Here is a 23287-nt window from a genome sequence, read left to right as displayed (position 1 = left end):
ACCCCCGTGTGTGGCTTTGAAGCTGGCTCATGGGGTCTCCAGTTGGGGCCCGGGGCTGAGTGGACGGGGTCGCTGGGCCCCAGGCTGCCCCTGCCCCCAGCTTCCTGAAAGCGGCCCCTGTGGTGCGCGCTGGGCGCTGGCCAGGCCGACCACAGCTGGGCGCGGTGGCCTCGGCCCCTGTCATTACAACGGTGGCTTTGAAGCGGCTGGCGGCAGTGCTGTTTGCCCACGTGGGAGGGGGGCTTCCTGGAGCCCCCACCCGTGGCCACGTGTTCCCCCTGACCCCCCCGTCCCCCCTCCCCCTGCAGGCTGAGCAGCGCAGCAGATCTGAGGCCAGCATGTCAGACGAAGGCCCGCGCGGGGGCCCCGGGGAGGTGGCCGAGGCCCCGGGGGACGAGAGCGGAGCCCCTGGCGGGGAGGCCTTCCCCCTGTCCTCGCTGGCCAATCTGTTTGAGGGTGACGAGGGCTCCCCCTCCCCGTCCCCGGCTGACACTGCCGCTCGCCCCGCCGGGCCTGGGGATGCGCGGACCAATCTGCGGATGAAGTTCCAGGGCGCCTTCCGCAAGGGGGTGCCCAACCCCATCGACCTGCTGGAGTCCACCCTGTACGAGGCCTCGGTGCCCGGGCCCAAGAAGGCGCCCATGGACTCGCTCTTCGACTATGGCACCTACCGCCACCACCCCAGCGACAACAAGCGCTGGAGGAGGAAGGTTCTGGAGTGAGTACTGCCGAGTCCCTCCACTGTCCATCCGTCCATCCTCCACCACCCACTAACCCGCCCATCACCCATCCTTCCTGCCACCCCACACCCGCAACTGTTTACCTGTGAGTCTTCCTTCGCCTACCGGGTTGGCATGCCCTTCACCATCTATGTACCCATCCATCCATCCATCCACCCACCCACCCATCTCCCTTCCTTCATTCACTTACTGTGCTCATGTCCATCCATCCATGTACTTCTACCTATCCACCCCCAGCTGCACACCCGAGATGTGCATCTGCCAAGATGTGCATCTGAATGGCACACGCCTTTCCACTTGCCCAATCTCTCCTTCATTCACGCATTCAGGTACACACCTGCACATCTATCTGCCTCTCATTTATCTGTCCAGCCATTCGACCAACTTTTTTTTTTTTGCCAGTCTTGGGGCTTGAACTCAGGGCCTGGGCACTGTCCCTGAGCTTCTTTTGCTCAAGGCTAGCACTACCATTTGAGCCACAATGCCACTTCTGCCTTTTTCTGTGTATGTGGTACTGAGGAATCAAACCCAGGGCTTCATGCATGCTAGGCAAGTGCTCTACCACTAAGCCACATGCCCAGCCCATCATTCAATCAGCTTTCCATCCATCTGCCATTTTCATTTCCAAATGTCTCTTCATCCTCCAGTTTCCTCTCCTTTCTACTCCTCCACCTATTTAGAAAACATTAATTCTAATGTTTTTTTTAAAGAATTTATTCTAATTCTAAAATTCTAATTAATTAGAATCAATTCTAATTGTACACTTTTAATGCTTGGATGCCTGCCTTCCATTCTCCCTCCTTTCTTTCTTTTTTTTTTTCTTTTTCTATTTTTTTTTTTTTTTGTCGGTTGTGGGGCTTGAACTCTGGGCCTGGGCGCTGTCCCTCAGCTCTTCAGCTCAAGGAGCGCTCTACCACTTGAGCTACAGCGCCACTTCCGGTTTTCTGGTGGTTTATTGGAGATAGGATTCTCACGGTCTTTCCTGCCTGGGCTGGCTTTGAACCGCGATCCTCAGATCTCAGCCTCCTGAATAGCTAGGATTACAGGTGTGAGCCACCAGCGCCTGGCCCTCCTTTCTTTCTGTTTCCCTCCCTCCATCTCTTTTCCCCTTTCTTTTTTCCTACCCCATTCTTTCACCTAGAGGCTGGCTAGCCATTAGTTCATCTACTTAGTCACTCACTTATCCGTCCATCCATCCATCCATCCATCCATCCAAGCTGGTCAGACCCCCAACTGTGACCACCTCCCCAAGCATCTCCTATCCCAGAGCAGCCTCTGGCCTTTGTGGGCATCCAGAGTTGGAGACCATTTGAAATTAACCCTTCACTTCCAGGAAGGAGGAGAGCAGAGCTCAGGGTGTGACAATGTGTGGCATGGCCCGCCATCCTCCCACTGCCTTCCCCGAACGGTGCCCTGTCCTGTAGACGGGTGGATGGAGGAGTGGGTAGACTGATAATCAGTGGATGGCGGGCGGGGAGTGAGTGGAGAGGTGGGCAAGTGGATTGGAAGATGGAGACGTGGGTGGATGGACAGGTGAGTGGCTGGCTGGCTGGCTGGGTGGATAGGTGGATGGAAGAGTGGATGAGTGGGTGGAGTGAATGGGTAGATGGGTGATGGATAGAGAATGGATAGATGGCAACGTGAGTGTATAGAAGGATGGGTTGATAGGGAGTTGGGTGGGTGTTTGGGTGGATGTGTGTGTGTGTGTGTGTGTGTGTGTGTGTGTGTGTGTGTGTGTAGGCATGGGTGAGTGGATGGCTGGGTGGCTGGGTGGGTGCTGGATAGGCAAGCTGTGTGTTTCTTTGTTTGCAGCCCACACACAGTAGGTGTGCTGTTGGTCACATGGCCTGGGTTCTCCACCTGTTTCCCTGTCCTCATCCCTTGCTACAGCCTTCGCTGCCCACCTCCCTCCAGGCACTAAGGCCGTGGATAAGAAGGTCCACGGGGAATGTGCCTCACTCCCTTCCCCCTCCAGGAAGCAGCCCCAGAGCCCCAAAGCTCCAGCCCCGCAGCCGCCCCCCATCCTCAAGGTCTTCAACCGGCCCATCCTCTTTGACATCGTGTCCCGGGGCTCCATCGCTGACCTGGATGGACTGCTCCCCTTCTTGCTGACCCACAAGAAGCGCCTGACGGATGAGGAGTTCCGGGGTGAGCCACCAGGAGGGCCTAGCGGGGGGCCTGCTAGGGCTGGGGGAAGCCTGATATTGCGGGGGGGGAGGGGGTCTCCTTCCCCTCAGCATTGCCTTTTTGGCCAGTAGATTGAAGAAGAGCACTGGAAAAGGAGTCTGGTCCTGTGTGTCCTTTGCCATGCTATTTAACCACTCTGTTTCCCCACCTCCCCCTGCATGCCATTGTTCATTCAGCATACCCTTGCCTATGCAAAGGTATAGTTCAGTCCTTCTGCTCATGTGGGTTCAAGACCCACTTCTGAACTGAAGGAATGAGTTTTGTAAACTGGACAAGAATATTTACTATCCCCAGTCCTGGCCTGGGGAGAGATCATTCTAGAGTGTCAAGCACAGGGCAGCTTCCTGGGGGAGGGGAGGCAAAGGGTGGGCAGGGGTCTGCCTCCCCTCCTCCCCCCACGGCTCCGCTCCTGGCATCCCAGCTCCCAGCCCCTCCCCCCCAGCCTGGAGTTCCACTGCCACCACCCCAGCACCCACTTTATCCTGGGGAATTCAGCTTTCAGTCCAGCCTGTGACACACACACACACTCACACACACACTCACACACACACTCACACACACAGACACACACACACACACACACACTCACACACACGTTCCCAGCACAGAGCTCCCTCTGCTGTCTGCGCCTCACCTGTCAGTCACCACAGAACACGCTGGGGCCGTGGCTCAAGCAGGGAGTGCCAGTTTAGAGAACAAGGAAGCCAAGCAAGCACAAGGCCTTAAGTTCAAACCCAGCACCTGCAAAAAAGAAAAAATAAAGTAGCCCCTGAAGGCCAGCTGAGGTGGTCTTGGTAGGGTCATGACATACCCTTTTTTGAGACTTCAGGTTCTTTAAACTAATGGCCTAATCAGATCATCTGTAGTTTATTTCACATAAACTTTGTTTGGTTTTGTTTTCTTTTGGAAATACTGGGGTTTGAACTCAGGGCCTTGTGCTTGCTAGGCAGGTGGTCTATCACTTGAACCATGCTTCCAGCATGATTCTTAGGACAGTGCCCAGACCCTGAGTTCAAGCCCCCAGGACTGGGGGCTGAACTCTGGGCCTGGGCGCTGTCCCTCAGCTCTTCAGCTCAAGGCTAGCACTCTACCACTTGAGCCACAGCACCACTTCTGGCTTTTTTCTGCTTATGTGGTGCTGAGGAATCGAACCCCGGGCCTCATGCATGCGAGGCAAGCACTCTACTACTGAGTCAACTTCCCAGCCCTTAAAATATAAATCTTTATTAAATTGTTGCCAATGAATCTGATTCTTAACATGAAAATGACAGTGTAATATCTTTGAGTTTATCAGTAGAGAATTACTTATTTATATTTAAAAAATTAAGCTGGGCACACACCTGCAATCCTAACTACACAGGAGGCTGAAAGCTGAGGATCATGATTTGAAGCCAGCCTGGGTAGAAAAGTCTTTAATTAACCAGCAAAAGGCTGCAGGTGGCGGTGTGGCTCAAGCGGGAGATTGCCAGCCTTGAGTGAAAAAGCCAAGCAAGAGCGTGAAGCCTTGAGTTCAAGTCCCAGCAAAACCCAAACCCAAAACCAAAACCATATTAATTTGTGGTCTGGGCCAGCCACGTCTGCTTCATTTGGGGGATGCAGACTGGGATCTATGGGAACTTGGGGTGGGGGGCTTTCCTGACCTCAGTACTTCATTGGTGGTTACAGTCATGCCCTGAGCAAATTTACCCCCCCCCGCCCCGCTCCCCACCAGTACACCCGGTTCTTCCTCGGGTCAGTGGGGAAACTGAGGCAGAACGGACTGTGCACTGCACACGGTTCACAGCCTCTGACGGGTGGAGCCGCACCCAGTGGGGCTTTCTGGGTTTTTCTTCCCCTGAGTTCGGGGCTAAGTGGAGGCTCAGCCCAGTTGGGGAGCCCCAGACAGGTGTGTGTCTGTGTGTGAGCAGAGTGGGGTCCTGGATAGGCCTGGAGGGAGCCCTCTGTGTGCAGGGCCTGTGATTCTAAATAAGCTGAGGGTCCCTTTCCCACCAGGGCCCCCAGGACTGACTTGTGTTCATAATTATGTGTTTATTTGTGCAAACAGGGCCCCTTAATTGTCCAGGCCTCAGGCTCCACAGAACCTGGACCCGCCCCTGCCTGTTTTCCTGTCTAGAGTCAAATGAGGCCTGGGGCTCCCCCAGTACCCCCCTTCTGTTGCTGCACAACCTCCTGTTTGGCTCTGGGCCATTTACCGTCCCTCACCAGGTCCTGCCACCTGGTGGTCATTGCCAGAACTGCATGTCCCACAGCCGCTGTTCCTGGAGTCTCATCCCAGGACCCAGGCGTCCGGTGACCCACTTGGAGATGTTTGCAGCTACAGAAATATTTTCAACTGCAGAAAATTTTAAACTACAGAAATGAACTGGTTACAAACCGAAGGAGTATCCACAAGAAACTGTCAGAGGATTTAAGCTCCTCTAGTCAGGAAAATTCTAGGATGAGGCACCCCACATTGGAGTTGAATCTGAGTGAGTCCCTCTAGCTGGGTGAAGAGAGGAGTGAGGAGTGTTTCGGATGAAGGCGAGGGTGATGGCGTGACACGTACAAAGGACCCGGGGCCCTCTAGGATGAGAGTTGTACCTCTTAGGTGACTACGGTAGCTGCTGTGTAGAAAGTGTATGGAGGAAGGACAGAAAGGCTAGGGGGAAACCAAGGAGGAGTTGTGGGCATTTTACACCAGGGTGATGGCAGCGGAGATGGGAACATAGCAGGGCATGCTGGAGGTCAGCTTGGGGGAGGAAGGAAGACAAGGATGGTGCCAAGGTTTTTGGGCTGGGTGTAAACTCCCTCCTCCCACAAGGACACATGTATAACTGGGAGTGGACTTGGGAGGGGAAGATGAGGGGGTGTGGAGAGCCAGGATTTGTCTGATAACAGAAAACATTGATCAAATGGACCCACACTGACTTGAGGCCACAGCTTCCGTGTCTGGGGTCTTCAGAGTCCCCAGAGGCCTTGGCCAGCATACAAGGCAGCGCCCCCCCCACACCCCACCTTACATATCTGGGGAATTGAACTTCATTAATCATCCAAGAAACTGTTAGCAAGTGTTGTCCTGGGGCTGGGTGCCAGGGTACTGCAGGAAGCAGATGAGGAATGAGGCTGTCTAAGAAACTCCACTCCTGGGGGGCTGGGACTGGAGGCCAGGTCCCCACCAAGCTTTGCAGCCCTCCCTGCTGGTTCCTGGCATCCGGGGAGATGGCAGGAGAGTAGCTGCTCCAGGAATATTTATTTAGGGCTCCTATCAGCCTAGTGTCAGGCTAATCAACACACATTGATTCCTCCATTGACTTCCTTGCGTAAGGGTACATTTGTCTTCATTGAACTAGAGGGGAAACCAAGCCGAGAATGGGGTGCGTGGCTGTCAGAACTTGAACCCCAAGATGAGCTGTTCCCCCCCCCATACACACTTTGGGCCATTCCTGCGTTCCCAGCAAGAACTCACAGGGCAGTTTCCTCTCATTCTTGCATTGACTCACTCTTTTGAAGTAAAAATCAACTCCAGTTTTCCTATAAATAATTACAAGAGAAAGAACATGGCAAAGGGCCATTGGCAAGCACTAATGAGTGGCGTAAAGGACCCATTAGTATTTGAGTCTGACTTCGCGAGGGGGTTGAGCATCAATGGAACGATTGCTGCATTGATCTGGCCCCCAGACCTGCCCCTGCCCTTTCTTTCTTTTTTTTTTTGGGTCCAGTCGTGGGGTCTGAACTCTGGGCCTGGGCGCTGTCCCTCAGCTCTTCAGCTCAAGGCAAGTGCTCTACCACTTGAGCCACAGCACCACTTCCAGCTTTTTTCTTTTTGCTTATGTGGTGCTGAGGAATTGAACCCAGGGCCTCGAGTATGCAAGGCAAGTGCTCTACCACTGAGCCACCTTCCCAGCCCTGCCCCTGCCCTTTCTTCAGCTCAAGGCAAGTGCTCTACCACTTGAGCCACAGCACCACTTTGCCCCTGCCCTTTCTAAAGTGACTTCACATCCTCTTGTCCGAGTGCTCTAGCCTCTGGGGACTTGCGGGCACTCATGTAAACATTTCCTGGGAAAAGCCTCCTGTGTATCTGGAAAGCCTGCAGTTCCCATTAGCTGAATAAAGGCTTGGAGAAGTCCTGCTATAAGGAAGTAATGACTTACTGCTCCCCCACCCCCACCTCAAACCCTAGGGCCTCAAGCAAGCCAGGCAGGCATTGTGCCACCGAGCTACGTCTGTCTACCTGGTTGACTTTGCTTAAGGCTGCTTTATCATTGATTTGATTCCAGAGCCCTTTGAAAAATTTCACCAAAAATGTGCTCTGGGGTAGCCATGGCTTTAATCCCAGCACTTGAAATTTTGAGGCCAGCCTGAGTGAAACACTATAGTAGTTTCTCAATTTTTCTTTTCTTTCTTTTTTTTTTTTTTTGTTGTTGCTGATCGTGGGGCCTGAACTCTGGGCCTGGGCTCTGTCCCTCAGCTCTTCAGCTCAAGACTAGTGCTCTACCATTTGAGCCACAGCACCACTTCTGGCTTCTTCTGCTTATGTGGTGCTGAGGTATCGAACCCAGGGCCTCATGCATGCAAGGCAAGTGCTCTACCACTGAGCCACCTTCCCAGCCCTGTCCATGTGTTTGTTTGACCCCAGAAACAGCAGGAGACACAGATGGAGTCTCTGCGTCCCCATGAGATCGGCAGGGGACCTCAGAGACAAGCCGGGCAGCCTGGCAAGGACCCCAGCTCTGCTTCCTGCCTACTGCTCTGTGCCCATGCTACCCAGCAGTTCAACACTAGCGTAAAAGCCTGCTTCTTCCTATCCACCTTTTCCAGAACCATCCACGGGGAAGACCTGCCTGCCCAAGGCCCTGTTGAACTTGAGCAACGGCCGCAATGACACCATCCCTGTGCTGCTGGACATCGCTGAGCGCACCGGCAACATGCGAGAGTTCATCAACTCACCCTTCCGAGATATCTACTACCGAGGTGCACGGGCCAGCCAAGGGAAGGGGCGGATGGGTGTGAGGACAGCTGATGGGAGGATGGATGACTATGGATGAAGGATGGGTGGCTGGATGGCTGGCTGGCTGGTGGATGGATGGATAGATGATGGATGGATGGAAGGATGGATGGGTAGACAGATGTTGGAAGGATGGATGGAAGAACAAATGGAAGGATGGATGGATGGGTATGAAGACAAATGATGATGGATGGATGGTAGATGGATGGATGGATGGATTAGAGGAACCTGTGCATCTGAAAAGCTCACACCGTTAGGGTGATGCATTCTCCCTTGTACTTGACGTTCTACTTTACGATGTGGCAGACCTAAATTTCGAATCCTGGGGAACGTCTAAACCCCTGGTTGCTGCCTTCCAGTGTTGCTGAGTCTACCCTGTGGCTCCCACTGCCTGCTCTGTACCCGGAAGCGGGTCCCGTTGGGTTCCTGCCCTGCGGTGGCCCTGCATGCCCGTCTTTCTCCCCTCCCCAGGCCAGACCGCCCTGCACATCGCCATCGAGCGCCGGTGCAAGCACTACGTGGAGCTGCTCGTGGCTCAGGGAGCGGACGTGCACGCGCAGGCCCGCGGGCGCTTCTTCCAGCCCAAGGACGAGGGCGGCTACTTCTACTTCGGTGAGGAGGGGCCTGCTGGGCACCCCCCAGGGACAACTTAGGGATGGGAGCCGCGAGGTACAGCTTCAAGTCGGCGACCCTGGAGACTCTTTGAATGCCCCAGACCCACCCTGGGGCGCAGCGGCCCTGTTCACTGAGCAGAGCCTCAGAAGCGAACTTGGAGTCAGGCCTTGAGTTCAAGATCCTCGCCCTGCTACTTCCCAGCCCTGATAGGTCACTTCCCCAAGCCTCAGCTTCCCCAGCTGCATGGCGGGGATTGGGAGGCCCCGGAGGGCTGTGTGCAGTCACACACCGCTGTGCCGGCACCAAGCCCATCACTGCTATTTGCCATAACTGGGCCAGTGACATTTTCTGAGTGTCACCCCTGCTTATTGCACGCGTTCTGTGGGGCTAAAACCCAAGTCCCACAGGCAATTCCACGCCATATGTGCTCAGGCCCACAAGGCCTCCAACACCCAGGGCCACGCCCCAAGAAGCCAAGTCCAATGGCCAAACCCCAAGCAAGCCACACCCACGGAGACCACGCCCACGACAAGCCACACCCACCACAGCCATGACCCTGAAGCCACGCCCCAAGAAGGCAGGTCCAATAGCCAAGCCCCATGCAAGCCACACCCATATAGACCACGCCCGCAGCAAGCCACACCCACCACGGTCATGACCCCCCCCAAAGCCATGCCCTCAAACCACGCCCCAAGAAGCCAGGTTCAATGGACCAATCCCCAAACAAGCCACGCCCACATATGGCCACGCCCACATTAACCGCACCCACCAAGATCACCTTGTACGGCACGCCCCCAGAGGCAGCGCCCCCGGCAGACCACGCCCCCAAAATAAGCCACACCCACCGCAACCACACCCCCAGGAAGTCCACCCAAACGCCAGCCCTCAAGAAGCTGGTTCCCCGCGGGCGGCGGAGACTGCGGTCAGGTGGCGGGGACCAAGACACGCAGAGCCCCCCCACTGACCGCCCCCGCCGTCCTCCCCACCCCAGGGGAGCTGCCCCTGTCGCTGGCCGCCTGCACCAACCAGCCGCACATCGTCAACTACCTGACAGAGAACCCGCACAAGAAGGCCGACATGCGGCGGCAGGACTCCCGCGGCAACACCGTGCTGCACGCGCTGGTGGCCATCGCCGACAACACGCGCGAGAACACCAAGTTCGTCACCAAGATGTACGACCTGCTGCTGCTCAAGTGCGCGCGCCTCTTCCCCGACAGCAACCTGGAGGCCGTCCTCAACAACGACGGCCTGTCGCCCCTCATGATGGCCGCCAAGACCGGCAAGATCGGGGTGAGTGTCTCCCCGTGCCCGCCCGGGTGCATACATCCACGGGGCCAGCGCCGACCTCCGTTAGGACAGGCTCCAGCCACAGGTGCCTGGCCGTCCCAAGGTGCTCCACCCAGAACCCAGCCCCCCTCCCCTCCCCTCCACCAGTGATCAGCCACTAATCAAAAGCAGAGTCCCAGGGTCCCAGCCCCTACCCCCCCCCCATCCCATCCTCCCCTTTCTGGGCCTCACACCCCGGACCAAGCTCAGCCTTAGTGAATCGGTGGGCTGTCCCATGCACAAGGAGACAAGGACTTGCCTGTAGCATCCTCCACACACTTGTGATGACCCAAAGTGTGCAAGATTGGACACAGGCACCATCACCCTGACTAGCTGCAAGCACCTTCAAGCCAGGTGCTGGTGACTCACACCTGTAATCCTAGCTACTCAGAAGATGAGATCTGATGATTGTGATTCAGAGCCAGAACAGATAGAAAAGCCTGTGAGATTCTTATCTCCAGTAACCAGCAAAAAGCTGGAAGTGGAGCTAGAGCCCCAGCCTTGAGTGAAAAAGCTCAGGGACAGCACCCAGGCCCTGAGTTCAAGCCCCAGGACCAACACACACACACACACACACACACACACACACACACACACACACACACACACACACACACACACACACACACACACACACACAGTAAAAGTAATGTCTGATCCAGGCCTGGCTTTGCCTATCCCTATCCAACTCAGCCTCATTTTCCTTGCCTATAAAGTGGGGGGTTAAAAATGCCCTCTGGTATGTTGTTGCTGTGACAGTTTGGGGAGGTGATCATTATAAATCTCTAAATAAAGAGCATGGGATGGATGGGTAGTAAATGGTAGGGACATGACTACTGAAAAATAGAGCAATCAGCCAGGTGCTGGTGGCTCACTTTTGTAATCCTCGCTACTCAGGAGGTTGAGATCTGAAAGTTGTGGTTTGAAGTCAGCCCAGGAAAGCAAGTCCATGAGACTTGTATCTCCAATTAACCACCTGAAAACTAGAAGTGGTGCTGTGCCACAAGTGGTAGAGCTAAAGAGCTCAGGACAGTGCCCGGCCACAGTTCAAGCCCCATGACCAACCTAAAAAAGAAAAAGAAAAGAAAAGAAAAATACAACCACCATTTAAAAATCACATTTATACCAGGGTCTTTAGACAGTACATGAAACCTGTGGTTACATTCTAATGTTGGTTTATGCTACACCCCTCTGGGCACATCCCACCATCTCTGGGCCTCAGTTTCCCTGTGTGCGAGCCTGGGATAGTAGAGTGGTCATAGGATCTCATGGTCACAACCATTCTGCTAAGATGGAGTCTTTGTTGCTCTGATCCAGTGAAGAGCACCATGGCCTCCCCTCCCTCATTCTGGTCTCTGAGTGGCCGACACCTGCTGAGCCCTGCTGGTCCCCCCCCCCACCCTGCTCCCCTTCCTCCCCTGAGAGGGGCTGAGGGGTGGCCATTCCCTTGGCAGATCTTCCAACACATCATACGGCGGGAGGTGACGGATGAGGACACACGGCACCTGTCTCGCAAGTTCAAGGACTGGGTATACGGGCCTGTGTACTCCTCTCTCTACGACCTCTCCTCCCTGGACACGTGCGGGGAGGAGGCCTCTGTGCTGGAGATCCTGGTGTACAACAGCAAGATCGAGGTAGGCACCAGGTGGAGGGAAGGGGTGGCAGCAAGCAGGGATGTGGATGATCTGCCCCCCCCAAAGTGAGGCTCTGTGGGTATAACAGAAGGTGCCAACTAAGCACCCAGCAGTGTGTCCAGCACTTAGGAAAATGAGCAAGACTGGTGGGAAGACAGGTAAGGAGAGATCGGTTGGGATCCTGGCTTAGTCACAGCTGTGTGACTCAGGATGAACAGCTCAGCCTCTCAGAGAGTCTGTCAGCCTCTTAGTTGTAACCCAGGGAGAAGGGTAATCCTCTAGAGTTGTCAGGACCAAATGAGTTATTTAAAAATGGCCTGGCATGAGTAAACACTAGGTGTCAGCTATTATTATTAGTGGCCATAATGTGACCTTCTGGAAGCTCTTCTTTTTTCGTGTAGTATTTTATGAGCATTGTTCTGTGTCATTGAATATTGGTCATAAGTGTGACACTCTCTGATGTGGTTCCTGCCTCTGACTATGAGGAACAGTCCACAATAGCATGGCCACTTGAACCTACCAAACCATCAGACAGGATGCCACAGAGATGGGGCAGAAAATGCAGAATTGAGGAGCAGGTGTGATTGGCTCCCCTCCAGCCCTGCTCCACTGCTTCTTGGCTCTGTCTGTGAGCCTGGCTTCTTCTGTAGAGTCCCATTTCCCTCATCCGACTTGATTTAGACTGGAGCTTACAGGTTCAGCCTCCCTTGGTGCAAGTGGATTGGTTACTTTTGTCTATCCAGGGAACTATACACAGCGCTATCGTGTAGAGCTCAATTATTGATGTCTGCTCTGGGCCCAGACATGGAGAATTGTGACAAGCCAATCATTTCTCATTTTGAGACCAGGAATGTATACTTTTAGTAAGTTGCACAGGTGATTTTTACTGCCAGCAGCCCAGTACAACTTACAGGTTGGACTTTGAGGACCATTTGGGAACATGGATGTTCTTGGTGGGCTTTTCTGGCTCTGGTTCTATGATGCTAGTATAGGGTGGAAGGGTAAACTGATGCAGATCTGGGTAGAACCACAAATACCGAGCCCAGAAGTTTGGGGCTGATTCTGAATACATGATCAGTTCCCTGCAAACTCTCAGGTGTATCCAGAAAACAGGTTGGGAAGGAAGAGCCCAGAGAATAGCGGGCGGGAAGGCATATTGGACATCCAAAAGATGTCTTCACCCTGCTCCTCACAGAACCGCCACGAGATGCTGGCCGTGGAGCCCATCAATGAACTGTTGCGGGACAAGTGGCGCAAATTCGGGGCGGTCTCCTTCTACATCAATGTGGTCTCCTACCTGTGCGCCATGGTCATCTTTACCCTCACTGCCTACTACCAGCCGCTAGAGGGCACTGTGAGTGTGCAGGAGCCAGTGGGGAGCTGGGATGGGCCCTAGGCTGGGCCGGGGCTGGAGTTCCCTGCTGGAGGGAATGGAGGAGGTGGGCTAGAAGGAGGCCCAGGAGGGAGCCAAGGGAGGAGGCTGCACAGGATCCAGAGGTTTAGGCCCTTGGGCGACATCTGGATCTGGGGCAGAAGTTGGAAGAGCAGGTGAGGACTTGGTGTGCCTGCTCCCCAGCCTCCCTATCCTTACCACACCACGGCGGACTACCTGCGGATGGCGGGTGAGATCCTCACGCTCTTCACGGGAGTCCTATTCTTCTTCACCAATGTGAGTCTCCACCCGGCCTCTGCCTCCTCCTGGATCACTTCCCTCCACCTTCGTCTCCAGCCCCGAGTTCTCCGCTCTGCTCTTCCCCCCTTTCCCAGCAACAGATGTCTCATGGTCTCTTCTCTGCCCTGTACTCTGCCTCCCTCCTTTCCACCCGGCCCTCTTCTCTTCTCCCTCCCTCTCCTCCCACCTCTTCCCTCCCCCCCCCCCCCCCCCCCCCTCCACCCCTGCCACAGGCCTCCTCCCCTCTTCCAGATCAAAGACTTGTTCATGAAGAAATGCCCTGGTGTCAATTCTCTCTTCATCGATGGCTCCTTCCAGCTGCTCTAGTGAGTAGAGGACCTGGGGCAGCAGCTTCTGGGTTAGGGTGGGGAGAGGTGACTCTGTGAGGGGTGCATTCATCCAACAGGGAAACCCTGATCCAAAGTCAGTGCAAGGCCAAGGTCAGGCAATAAGTGAAGTTTCCTGCCTAAGCTAATTCTTGGGTTGCTGGGGAGTTACCATAAACACTGATGTAATCTTAACTTCTTAGGCTGGAGAGTGATTACTAATGTCTGCCCAGCATGCCAGGGTTGAGAATGTTGAGACTATTTGTGTAGTACGTTGGAGGCTGGCTGTGATTGATGATGTCTGCCTAGGGCACAGGGTGTGGGACACACAGCATGTGTGCTACATCTTTTCCATTCCTTAGAGTAGTAGAGAGTGATGAAATTCACTTAGCCATAAAATCTGCACTGAACACCACCAAATCTTTCTGTAGCAATTCCAAAGAGTATCACTTCAGGCCAGTACACACGTGACTTTAATTCCTCATTACTTGAGCATTTTAAGGGAATGCTGACATTGTCCCTTCTCTCTCCTCTGTCCCTTTGATGGGCTCTGCTGCCCTGCAGCTTCATCTACTCCGTGCTGGTGATAGTCTCGGCAGCTCTCTACCTGGCAGGGATTGAGGCCTACCTGGCCGTGATGGTCTTTGCGCTAGTCCTGGGCTGGATGAATGCCCTTTACTTCACCCGAGGGCTGAAGCTGACGGGGACCTATAGCATCATGATCCAGAAGGTACAGGGCAGGGCCTTTGTGGAAATGTGTGTCCTGCAGACAGCCACAGTCACCCTGTGTGGGTCTTACATGCCTGCAGACCTGATGAGGCAGGCTCTGGGGGGGGGGCGGGGCTGGCAGGGTCTGAGTGCAGGGAGGGACAGGTGGGGTTGGGAACGAGGTTTGAAGTGGAGGTGTGGGGAAAGCAAGCAACCACGGGTCTCCTCTTTGTCTCCACAACCCCACTGGGGGCTTTAGATCCTCTTCAAGGACCTGTTCCGCTTTCTGCTTGTCTACTTGCTCTTCATGATTGGCTATGCCTCAGGTGAGTGCTGGGCGGCCAGAGCGGCACAAGGCACGAGCAGTAGCCATCACGGGCTGAGGACAGCGGGAGCCCTGAGATGTGTGTACCAGGCAGGGTGCTCCCGCCCTGCCTCAGTCAGTTCCCGTCCCAAATCTGTTTCCCTTTTTACATATAAGGACCCTGAGGCCAGGGCATGGGGGGGGGGAGGGAGTCGATGCCTCACACCTGTAGCTACTCAGGAGGCTGAGACCTGAGGATTATGATTCAAAGCCAGCCCAGGCAAGAAAGCCCATGAGACTCTAATTTCCAATTAACCAGCAAAAAGCTACAAGTAGAGCTGTGGCTCAAGTCGTAGAGCACTAACTTTGAGTAAAAGAGCTAAGGGACAGCACTCAGGCTGTGAATTCAAGTCCCAGTATACATATACTCACCCACCACACACACACACACACACACACACACACACACACAGAGGAAACTAAGGCATAGAGGTCCAGGTTCCAAAGCTGGTAACTGAAATCACTACCATGTTAGCCATTAATATAAAGGCAGCCACCAGGACATGAGTGACTTCAAACAGCCATTTATTATGATTGCTCGTGGGTGACGGGTGAGTCTGGTGGTCATGCTGACCCAGGACAAGTATGGCTAATTTTTTTTTTTTTTGTCCATTATGGGGCTTGAACTCTGGGCCTGGGCGCTGTCCCTGAGCTCTTCAGCTCAAGGTGAGCCACTGCGCCACAGTTGGTTTTCTGGTGGTTAACTGGAGATAAGAGTCTCACGGACTTTCCTGCCCAGGCTGGCTTCGAACCATGATCCTCAGAACCCAGCCTCCTGAGTTGCTAGGATTACAGGCGTGAGCCACTAGCGCCCGGTGGTATGGCTAATCTTGAGCAGCTCCTGCTCTACCTAGCTTGGCCTCGCTTGGGAGACCTGGCTGTCTCTCATTCCGACCCTCAGCCTCTAGCTAGCAAGCTTGCTCTTGTGTGGACATAAGGACTCCTAAAAGATGGGCAGAAGTACTCAAACCCAGTACCTGGTACAGAATCTCTGCTGTCCCACTGTACTGGCCAAGGGAAGTCCAAAGCCAGCCTGTACTGAGGGGGTGGAAGTAGACTCTGGCTCCTGTGGGAGAGGCTGGCAAGCACTGAAGGCCATGGGTAAAGACTAGCACCCACATGATGCCACACTGGGGCATGCTGGGATTCCAGTAGCTTAGGCCACGGGGAGAGACCATGGAGACTGACGAAGCCACGGCTCTGCTCCCTGAGTGGTGGCCATCTTCTGTCGGTGACCCATGTCTGATGAGAGGATGCCGCCCAGTGTCTCAGCCAGTGTCCGCATGCTCAGCAAAGGCCACCCCGGTCCTCCCCCGCAGCCTTGGTCTCCCTGCTGAACCCGTGTGCCAACATGAAGGTGTGCAACGAGGACCAGACCAACTGCACAGTGCCCACGTACCCATCATGCCGCGACAGTGAGACCTTCAGCGCCTTCCTCCTGGACCTCTTCAAGCTGACCATCGGCATGGGCGACCTGGAGATGATGAGCAGCACCAAGTACCCCGTGGTCTTCATCATCCTGCTCGTCACCTACATCATCCTCACCTTCGTGCTTCTGCTCAACATGCTCATCGCCCTCATGGGGGAGACGGTGGGCCAGGTGTCCAAGGAGAGCAAGCACATCTGGAAGCTACAGGTGAGGCCTGGGACCCATTCCTCCTCCTCGTGACCCTTTGAGCTACTCTGCCTCCATTTCCCCATCCCTACAATGGGGGCAGCCAAAGCTCCTGTCTATGTCCTGGAGATTCCTGGTGAATTTGAGGGGCTCACAGGACCCAGATGGCCCTGCCCACTGTGACTGCGTGACCCCTGCCATCACAGGACACGCTCGTTACCCTAGTCCAGCTTGAATCGCTGTAACGAAAGGCCTGCGATGTCAGGCCTGGGGGGCTCATGCTTGGAAATCCCAGCTACTCAGGAAGCTGAGGTCTGAGGATCTTGTCTGTGAGACTCTTATCTCCAGTTAACCACCAGAAAACCAGAAGTGGCGCAGAGGCTCAAAGGGCTAGAACCTTAGCCTTGAGCAAAAGAAGCTCAGGGGTGGTGCCCAGACCCTGAGTTCAAGCCCCATGGCCAACAAAAACAAAAACAAGAGAGTAAGACCTAACCTCCAAAATAACTAATGCAAAAAAATCCTGGAGGTGTGGCCCAACAGTAGAGCACCTGCCTAGCAAGTCACAGATTTTGAGTTCAAGCCCCAGTAAAAATAAAATAAAAAAGAATAGAGGTTTATTTGGCTGACACCTCCAGAGGCTGGGGTGTCCAGGAGCATGGCGCTGCGTCTGGTGAGGGCCTTGGGCCGAGCTTGTGAAGCAGGTGCTCTGCTACTCTGCCACTAATGCTATCACATGGCCTCATCTGACCCCAATCCCTTCCCAAAGCCCAGATGCCACTGGTGTGAACTGGGGGCTTGTTCCCGGCACGTGAACTTTTTTTTAGAACTACTTAACACACTTAATTTTTATTTCGTCTTTATGTCACAATCAACACGAAAGAAGCTATGCCGGCCTGCTCTTAACTTTTACCCACACAGCCTACTTCCTAGGGCCTGTTTCCCCTCTGGGCACTAGTCACAGGATGCAAACTAGCAGCCTGTGAACTGGGTCTGCCCAGCCAAAGGGTCATTTTTTAAAACATTCAGGATTATTATTAATTATTTTTGTGGACAGTGGGGCTTGAACTCAGAGGCCTGGGTGCTGCCCCTGAGCTCTTTTGCTCAAGACTAGTGCTCTATCACTTTGAGCCACAGTACCATGTCCGGTTTTCTGGGGGTTAATTGGAGGTAAGAGTCTCATGGACTTTCCTGCCTGGGCTGGCTTTGAACCGTGATCCTCAGCTCTCAGCCTCCTAAGAAGCTAGGGTATTACAGTTGTGAGCCACTAGTGCCTGGATTTTAAAATGAAGACATTACTCCTAGAACTCCAGATTTTCGGCCTTTTGGTTGGGAGTGTCACGGGGCCTGGGGTGGGGGGTGGGGTTCCATTCTCCTGCTGACAGCCCCTGGTGGTTGAGAGGCGGCTGCCCCTGGTGCAGGGTTCTCCTGCTTGGTTTGCCCCAGGCCCCGCCCCTCCTCGCTGTTCCTGGCCCCGCCCTCTCAGTGTTCCCGACTCCGCCCTCCCGGTGTTCCCGGCCCCGCCCCTCAGTGTTCCCGGCCCCGCCCTCCCGTGTGCCCGGCCCCGCCCTCCCGGTGTTCCCGGCCCCGCCCTCCCGTGTTCCCGGCCCCGCCCTCCCGGTGTTCCCGGGCCTCTGCACCTCCGTCCCCTCGCTCAGTTGCTTTCCCACCTGGGCGGCCGGGCGAGTTAATGAAGCCTCGTTCCCTGCCGCCCTGGCCCTGGGCCGCGTCCGCCGGGCCGAGGCGCTGGCCGGGCTCACGCCCTCGCCCTCCTCCCCGCAGTGGGCCACCACCATCCTGGACATCGAGCGCTCCTTCCCCGTGTTCCTGCGGAAGGCCTTCCGCTCCGGGGAGATGGTGACGGTGGGCAAGAGCTCGGACGGCACCCCGGATCGCAGGTGGTGCTTCAGGTGAGCTTGGGGCGGGGCAGAGCCGGGGGCCCGGGGCCCTGCGTCCCCCGTGTCCACGGCACTTTAACTTCCGGAGCCACTGAGTCCCGCGGGGCCCCGGGTGGGCCGGCCTCCTGGGGCGCGTGCTCCCCAAAGCCGCCGCAGGGAGCCCTGCGGGGAGAGGAGGAAGCTGGCGACACCGACCCCCGCCTCGGGTTTCCAGCAGCCCCCTGTGGCCCGTCCTGGGGGTGGGGATCGCCCGGCCCACCGCCGCTTTGCCCCCCCCAGGGTGGATGAGGTGAACTGGTCTCACTGGAACCAGAACTTGGGCATCATCAATGAGGACCCGGGCAAGAGCGAGACCTACCAGTACTACGGCCTCTCACACACCGTGGGGCGCCTGCGGAGGGGTGAGTGGAGCCTGAGCCGCCCCCCACGCCGCCCTGCCCTCTGCCCGGCGCTTCGGGGTCCCTGTCTGAAGAACAGGAAAGTGGGGTGGCTGTGCTCGGCTGCTGGCGAATGTGGGGCACCCTGGCATGGCTTTGCGCTCACGGCTGGCACTCTACCTCGCGAATCACACCTCTACTTCCAGCTTTGGAGCTGGTGAGTTGGAGGAGGCCGGTGGATGGGTCTGCTCTGGGCTGGCTTCCAGCCTCGATTCTCAGGTCTCAACTGCCCGAGTAGCTAGGCTTATAGGCTTGGACCCCAGCTTGGTGTGGTGGCTTAGCATGGCTCTACCTGGCTCAGCCTGCTGTGGCTGGGCCTGGCACAGGGCAGCGGATGACCTTCCACTAGATCCACCATGAAGAAATTCTTCCAGTTTTTCCACTAAACCTTTTGTTTTGTGCTCTGAGGACTTGAACTCAGGACCTTGCCTTCTTGCTTGACTTTGAACTGAACCATTCTCTGCTTTGTGGAGTTTTTGTGTGTTTTAGGGTTTTTAGGATTTTTTGTTTTGTTTTGTTTTGGTCGTGGGTTTTGAACTCTGGGCCTGGGCGCTGTCCCTCAGCTCCTCAGCTCAAGGGAGTACTCTACCATTTGAGCCACAGCGCCACCTCCGGTTTTCTGGTGGTTCATTGGAGATGAGTCTCACAGACTTTCCTGCCCAGACTTCGAATAGTGATCCTCAGATCTCAGCCTGCTGAGTAGCTAGGATGACAGGCATGAGCCACCAGCATTTTTTTTTTCTTTTTTCTTCTTCTTGCTAATTGGAGAGAAAGAGTGCTAACAGATTTTTACTGCCTGGGCTGCCTTCAAACTGCAGTCCTCAGATCTCAGCCTCCTAAGTAGCTAGGATTACAAATGTGAGGCACCAGCACCCAGCTTTTCCACAAAACCTTGAGTGGAAGAGACCCTGATGGAGAAGACATGGCTGTGACATGCTGATCTAGTCTTAGTCCTGCCCTGCTCTGCTCATCTGGGTGGGCCGCTGACCTCTCTGATCCCATTTCTCACTCTGTAAAGTAGACATAGCACCGCCCCTACTTGCTGACTGTAGAACAGCAGTATGCAGTGGTGCTTAATGTATGCACACACCTCCAACCCTGACATCTCCACGCTCATGTCCAGATCGTTGGTCCTCGGTGGTGCCCCGCGTGGTGGAGCTGAACAAGAACCCGAGCCCGGATGAGGTCGTGGTACCTCTCGACAACATGGGGAACCCCAACAGTGATGGCCACCAGCAGAGTTACCCCCCACGATGGAGGACCGAGGACGCCCCGCTGTAGAGGGTGTAGCAGCCCGATCTGCTCCGTGTATATGCTCATTTTGGTCCCCTGCATTTCTGTGGCCCCTCCTGGGTGGCCCCTGAGCCCCCCTGAGATCCCCCCAGAGGTGAGGGCTGATGGAGGTGCGGGGTGGCCCCAGGACCCTCTGGTCCCCAGCTCTGCCTTCCCCCGGGGGAGGGCCCGGCTAGCTCTTTCACTCCCATGGAGTCACATAAGCCGCCGCGGGGGCCCGGCCCCGCCCCGCCCCGCATCTCCGTTATTTATTGCTCTCAGGAAAGCTGTGCTGCTGCAACCCGAAGGGTCCTCGGCCCCTGGTGTTGGGTGCACGCCAGCCGAGCCCCCCACACCAGCCTGCCCCTCGCCAGCATGGATGGGCAGGGCCAGGCGGGGGCTTTGCTGCAGCCCAGCCATCGGGTGGCCCTGGCTTTCCGTGCGTCCTGCAGAGTGTCTGGCATTGTCGGTGCTCAATAAATGCTCGTCTCTGATGGTGGAGGAGGTGGTGGGGTGCTGGTGGGGCGGGGGAGCTCCAGACAGCCTGGCTTTTTGGGGGGTGCCTGGCCTCAGCCTCCCACTTGAGCACCAGAGTGGGTCCTCATCCAGTCCTCAGCAAAGGGTCCACAAACGGACTCACAGCATGCCCGAGCCCGTCCCGCCGCTGAGCCAGGACGCGGCTGCGCCCGGGAGGGGCAGAGGCCAGGGCGGAGCAGGGCTCATTCTTCTGTCTTTTCCCACCTGGCCGCCGGGAAAACACTTGTCCTCCGGGTTGCGGGCTCTCCCAGGCTGGCTCAGGAGGCAAGGTGGAAGGATCTGGAGATGAGGGAAGGCCTTTGCCTTGGTTGTCCTTGGGCTGGGGATCGGGAAGGGAGAAAGGAAAGTGGAAGATTCTAGAAAGCTCTGCACGAGAGAAGAGCTGGATTCTGGCCTTGCCTAAGGAAGTGCTAAACTCCTGACTTTGTGAAGATCAAGTGTTTCCTGAGCTTTTCAAAGCAGAGGGGACACTGACTGTATCCGTCCTTCCTTCCTTCCTTCCTTCCTTCCTTCCTTCCTTCCTTCCTTCCTTCCTTCCTTCCTCACTCCCTCCCACCGTCCCTCCCTCCTCCACTCCCCTCCCCTAACTCCCCTTCCCTTCCTTATTGTTTATTTTTATTTTTGCCTGTACTTTTGTTTATGTTGTGCCTGTACTGGGGTTTGAACTCAAGGACTCTCATTTGTCTTTCTTGCTCAAGGCTGGTATCTGCCACTTGAGCCACATCTCCATTTCTGGCTTTTTGATGCTTAACTGGAGATGAGTCTTACAGACTTTCCTACTTGAGCTGGCTTCAAATCTCGATCCTCAGTCCTCACCTTTACCTCCCGAGTAGCTAGGTTTACAGATGTGAGCTGGTAGCAACTGTTGGTGACTGTAATGTTTCTATGAAGTTATGTGATCTGAGAGACCAGTCACAGAAAACTCCTGCTGAGCCAGTGGCTCACGCCTGTCATCCTAGCTACTCAGGAGGCTGAGATCTAAGGATCTCGGTTCAAAGCCAGCCAGGTCAAGAAAGTCCGAGAGACTCTTATCTCCAGTGAACCACCAGAAAACCAGAACTGGAGCTGTGGCTCAAATGGTAGAGCACTCGCCTTGAGCTGAAGAGCTGAGGAACAGCACCTAGGCCCAGAGTTCCAGCCCCATGACCAACAAAAAGAAAAAAGAGAGAAAGGACAATTTTATGGCTTCTTGGCCTTTTGGCCGAGGTCAAATGTGAAAAGAATGTGCATCATTTTAGATGGAGACATCCTGAGTTAGAGAGGCCATTTGGCTGGTTAATGCAGGGACTCTGATTATTTTTTTTTTAGGGTCCGGTTGTGGGGCCTGAACTCTGGGCCTGGGCGCTCTCCCTCAGCTCTTCAGCTCAAGGCTAGCGCTCTACCACTTGAGCCACAGCGCCACTTCTGGCTTTTTCTGCTTATGTGGTGCTGAGGAATCAAACCCAAGGCCTCATGCATGCAAGGCAAGCGATCTACCACTGAGCCACCTTCCCGGCCCCGGGACTCTGATTCTTTAAACACAGGTATTTGCTGTTGATTTCCAACTATTTGTCCCTGTGAGGCATACCTGTCTGGTAGGACTGGCCTTTTCCTCACTTGGGCTTCCCTCAAGGTCGCAAGATGGCGCCCCAGATCCAGGCATCACATCTGAAAAAGGGGGATGGGGAAAGATGGCTTCTGTTTTATGGAGGAGAAACCTTTCCTCTGATGGCCTTTAGCTTGCTTCCTTTTCTCCTTTTTTCTTTTTTTTTTTTTCTTTTGTGTGTGTTTGGTGCTAGTACTGAGACATAAGGCCTGGGGGCTGTCCCTGAGCTTTTGTGCTCAAGGCTAGCACTCTGCCACTCGAGCCACAGGGCCACTTCTAGCTTTTTGCTGATTAACTGGAGATAAGAGTCTCACGGACTTTCCTTCCTGCTTTTCCTCTTCAGTGCTTGGCTTTCAATCTAGGGCTTCAAACAGGCTAGAAGATCCAGTAAAGTCTTAAAGATGGCTGACTGTGGTAGCGCACATCGGTAATCCCAGCGCTCAGGAGGCTGAGGCAGAAAGATCTCGAATTCAAGGCCAGCTTGGGCTACATATCAAGAATGACTCAAAAAAAAAAAAAAACATCTTAAAGATGCTCTTTCAGTTTTCTTCCAAGTTCAGGACGGGTATGGTGGCAGGCCAAAATACTTTTGGGTGAATAACTGAGCATCGGATCCCGTTTTGTTTGTCCTTTCGTGGATTTAACGCACTTTCAGCACTCACTAATGTCTCTTGTTTTCTCTTTGCTGCTGTTATTTTGAGGCAGGGTCCTGTTATATAGCCTAGGCTGTCCTCCAAGTCACCTTCCTCCTACCTCAGCCTCCTGAGCTGCTGGCATTACAGGTGTTAGCCAGCAAAGTTGGGATTCATTCATCTCTGTGTTTTGGCTTGCTTGAGTGTAAGTACATGACTGGTTTATGGGATTGAAAAAGACGAGGCATTTCAGACTTCAGGCGTGCTGGATCCTGGCTTCCAATGACACGATCAGGAGTGTCTCCCTGTGTGTCTCTGCCCTGTGTGGTGGCAGCTCTCCCAAGGCGCTGGCCTGGGGAACTGGGCGCAGGGAAGAGCTGCTTTTCCTCAGCCCTCCCAACCAGTCTCCAGACTCTACTTCTTACCTGAGCAGTTGGGGGTCACGTGTCCTCTTCCTGAGCCAATCCCTGTGGGCAGGGACGCCATATGCTCTCTGATTGGTCAGCGCTGGGTTCCTTGGTCACCCGTGGTGCTAGGAGTGGAGTTAGCTTTTCCCAGACAGCGAGGACAGAGAACGGGGAAGTTCGCTTGTCCCTGAAGCTCAAGGTTGGAAGGTGGACACCTGAGCTTCACCCTCAGAGCCCAGTCCCTGCCTCCAGCTACATCAAGGCTCTGTGGGGCCTAATTTCCCACACCTGGGCCTAGCCATGTGACTTGTGTTGACCAATGGAAAGCTTAGGGGAGGATGAGCCACATGA

General features: G+C 54.9%; 1 protein-coding gene across 1 annotated transcript; it reads left to right on the top strand.

Annotated features, from left to right (window-relative positions):
- Positions 1-244: 244 nt before the first annotated feature.
- Trpv4 (transient receptor potential cation channel, subfamily V, member 4) lies at positions 245-20269 on the top strand. The gene is made up of 15 exons (XM_013014491.1): positions 245-718; positions 2716-2888; positions 7725-7877; positions 8383-8523; positions 9518-9816; positions 11307-11486; positions 12682-12840; positions 13063-13155; positions 13411-13484; positions 14049-14214; positions 14452-14518; positions 15876-16192; positions 17951-18078; positions 18346-18467; positions 19627-20269. Exons 1-15 carry the CDS (start codon positions 339-341, stop codon positions 19782-19784), a joined length of 2610 nt encoding a protein of 869 aa, XP_012869945.1. The 5' UTR covers positions 245-338; the 3' UTR covers positions 19785-20269.
- Positions 20270-23287: the final 3018 nt, after the last annotated feature.

This window comes from Dipodomys ordii, unplaced genomic scaffold, assembly GCF_000151885.1.
Source record: "Dipodomys ordii isolate 6190 unplaced genomic scaffold, Dord_2.0 Scaffold23, whole genome shotgun sequence".
NCBI classification, from domain to species: domain Eukaryota; kingdom Metazoa; phylum Chordata; class Mammalia; order Rodentia; family Heteromyidae; genus Dipodomys; species Dipodomys ordii.
The sequence above is the reverse complement of the archived record's forward strand: the minus strand, read 5'-3'. Positions and strand labels throughout refer to the sequence as shown.

Bases quoted from the DNA above. Each gene is read 5' to 3' on its own strand.
- Trpv4 (XM_013014491.1), top strand. From the start codon at position 339: ATGTCAGACGAAGGCCCGCGCGGGGGCCCCGGGGAGGTGGCCGAGGCC. The intron at 11,487-12,681 runs GTAGGCACCAGG...TGCTCCTCACAG, and splicing joins TGTACAACAGCAAGATCGAG to AACCGCCACGAGATGCTGGC. The intron at 18,079-18,345 runs GTGAGCTTGGGG...TGCCCCCCCCAG, and splicing joins GATCGCAGGTGGTGCTTCAG to GGTGGATGAGGTGAACTGGT.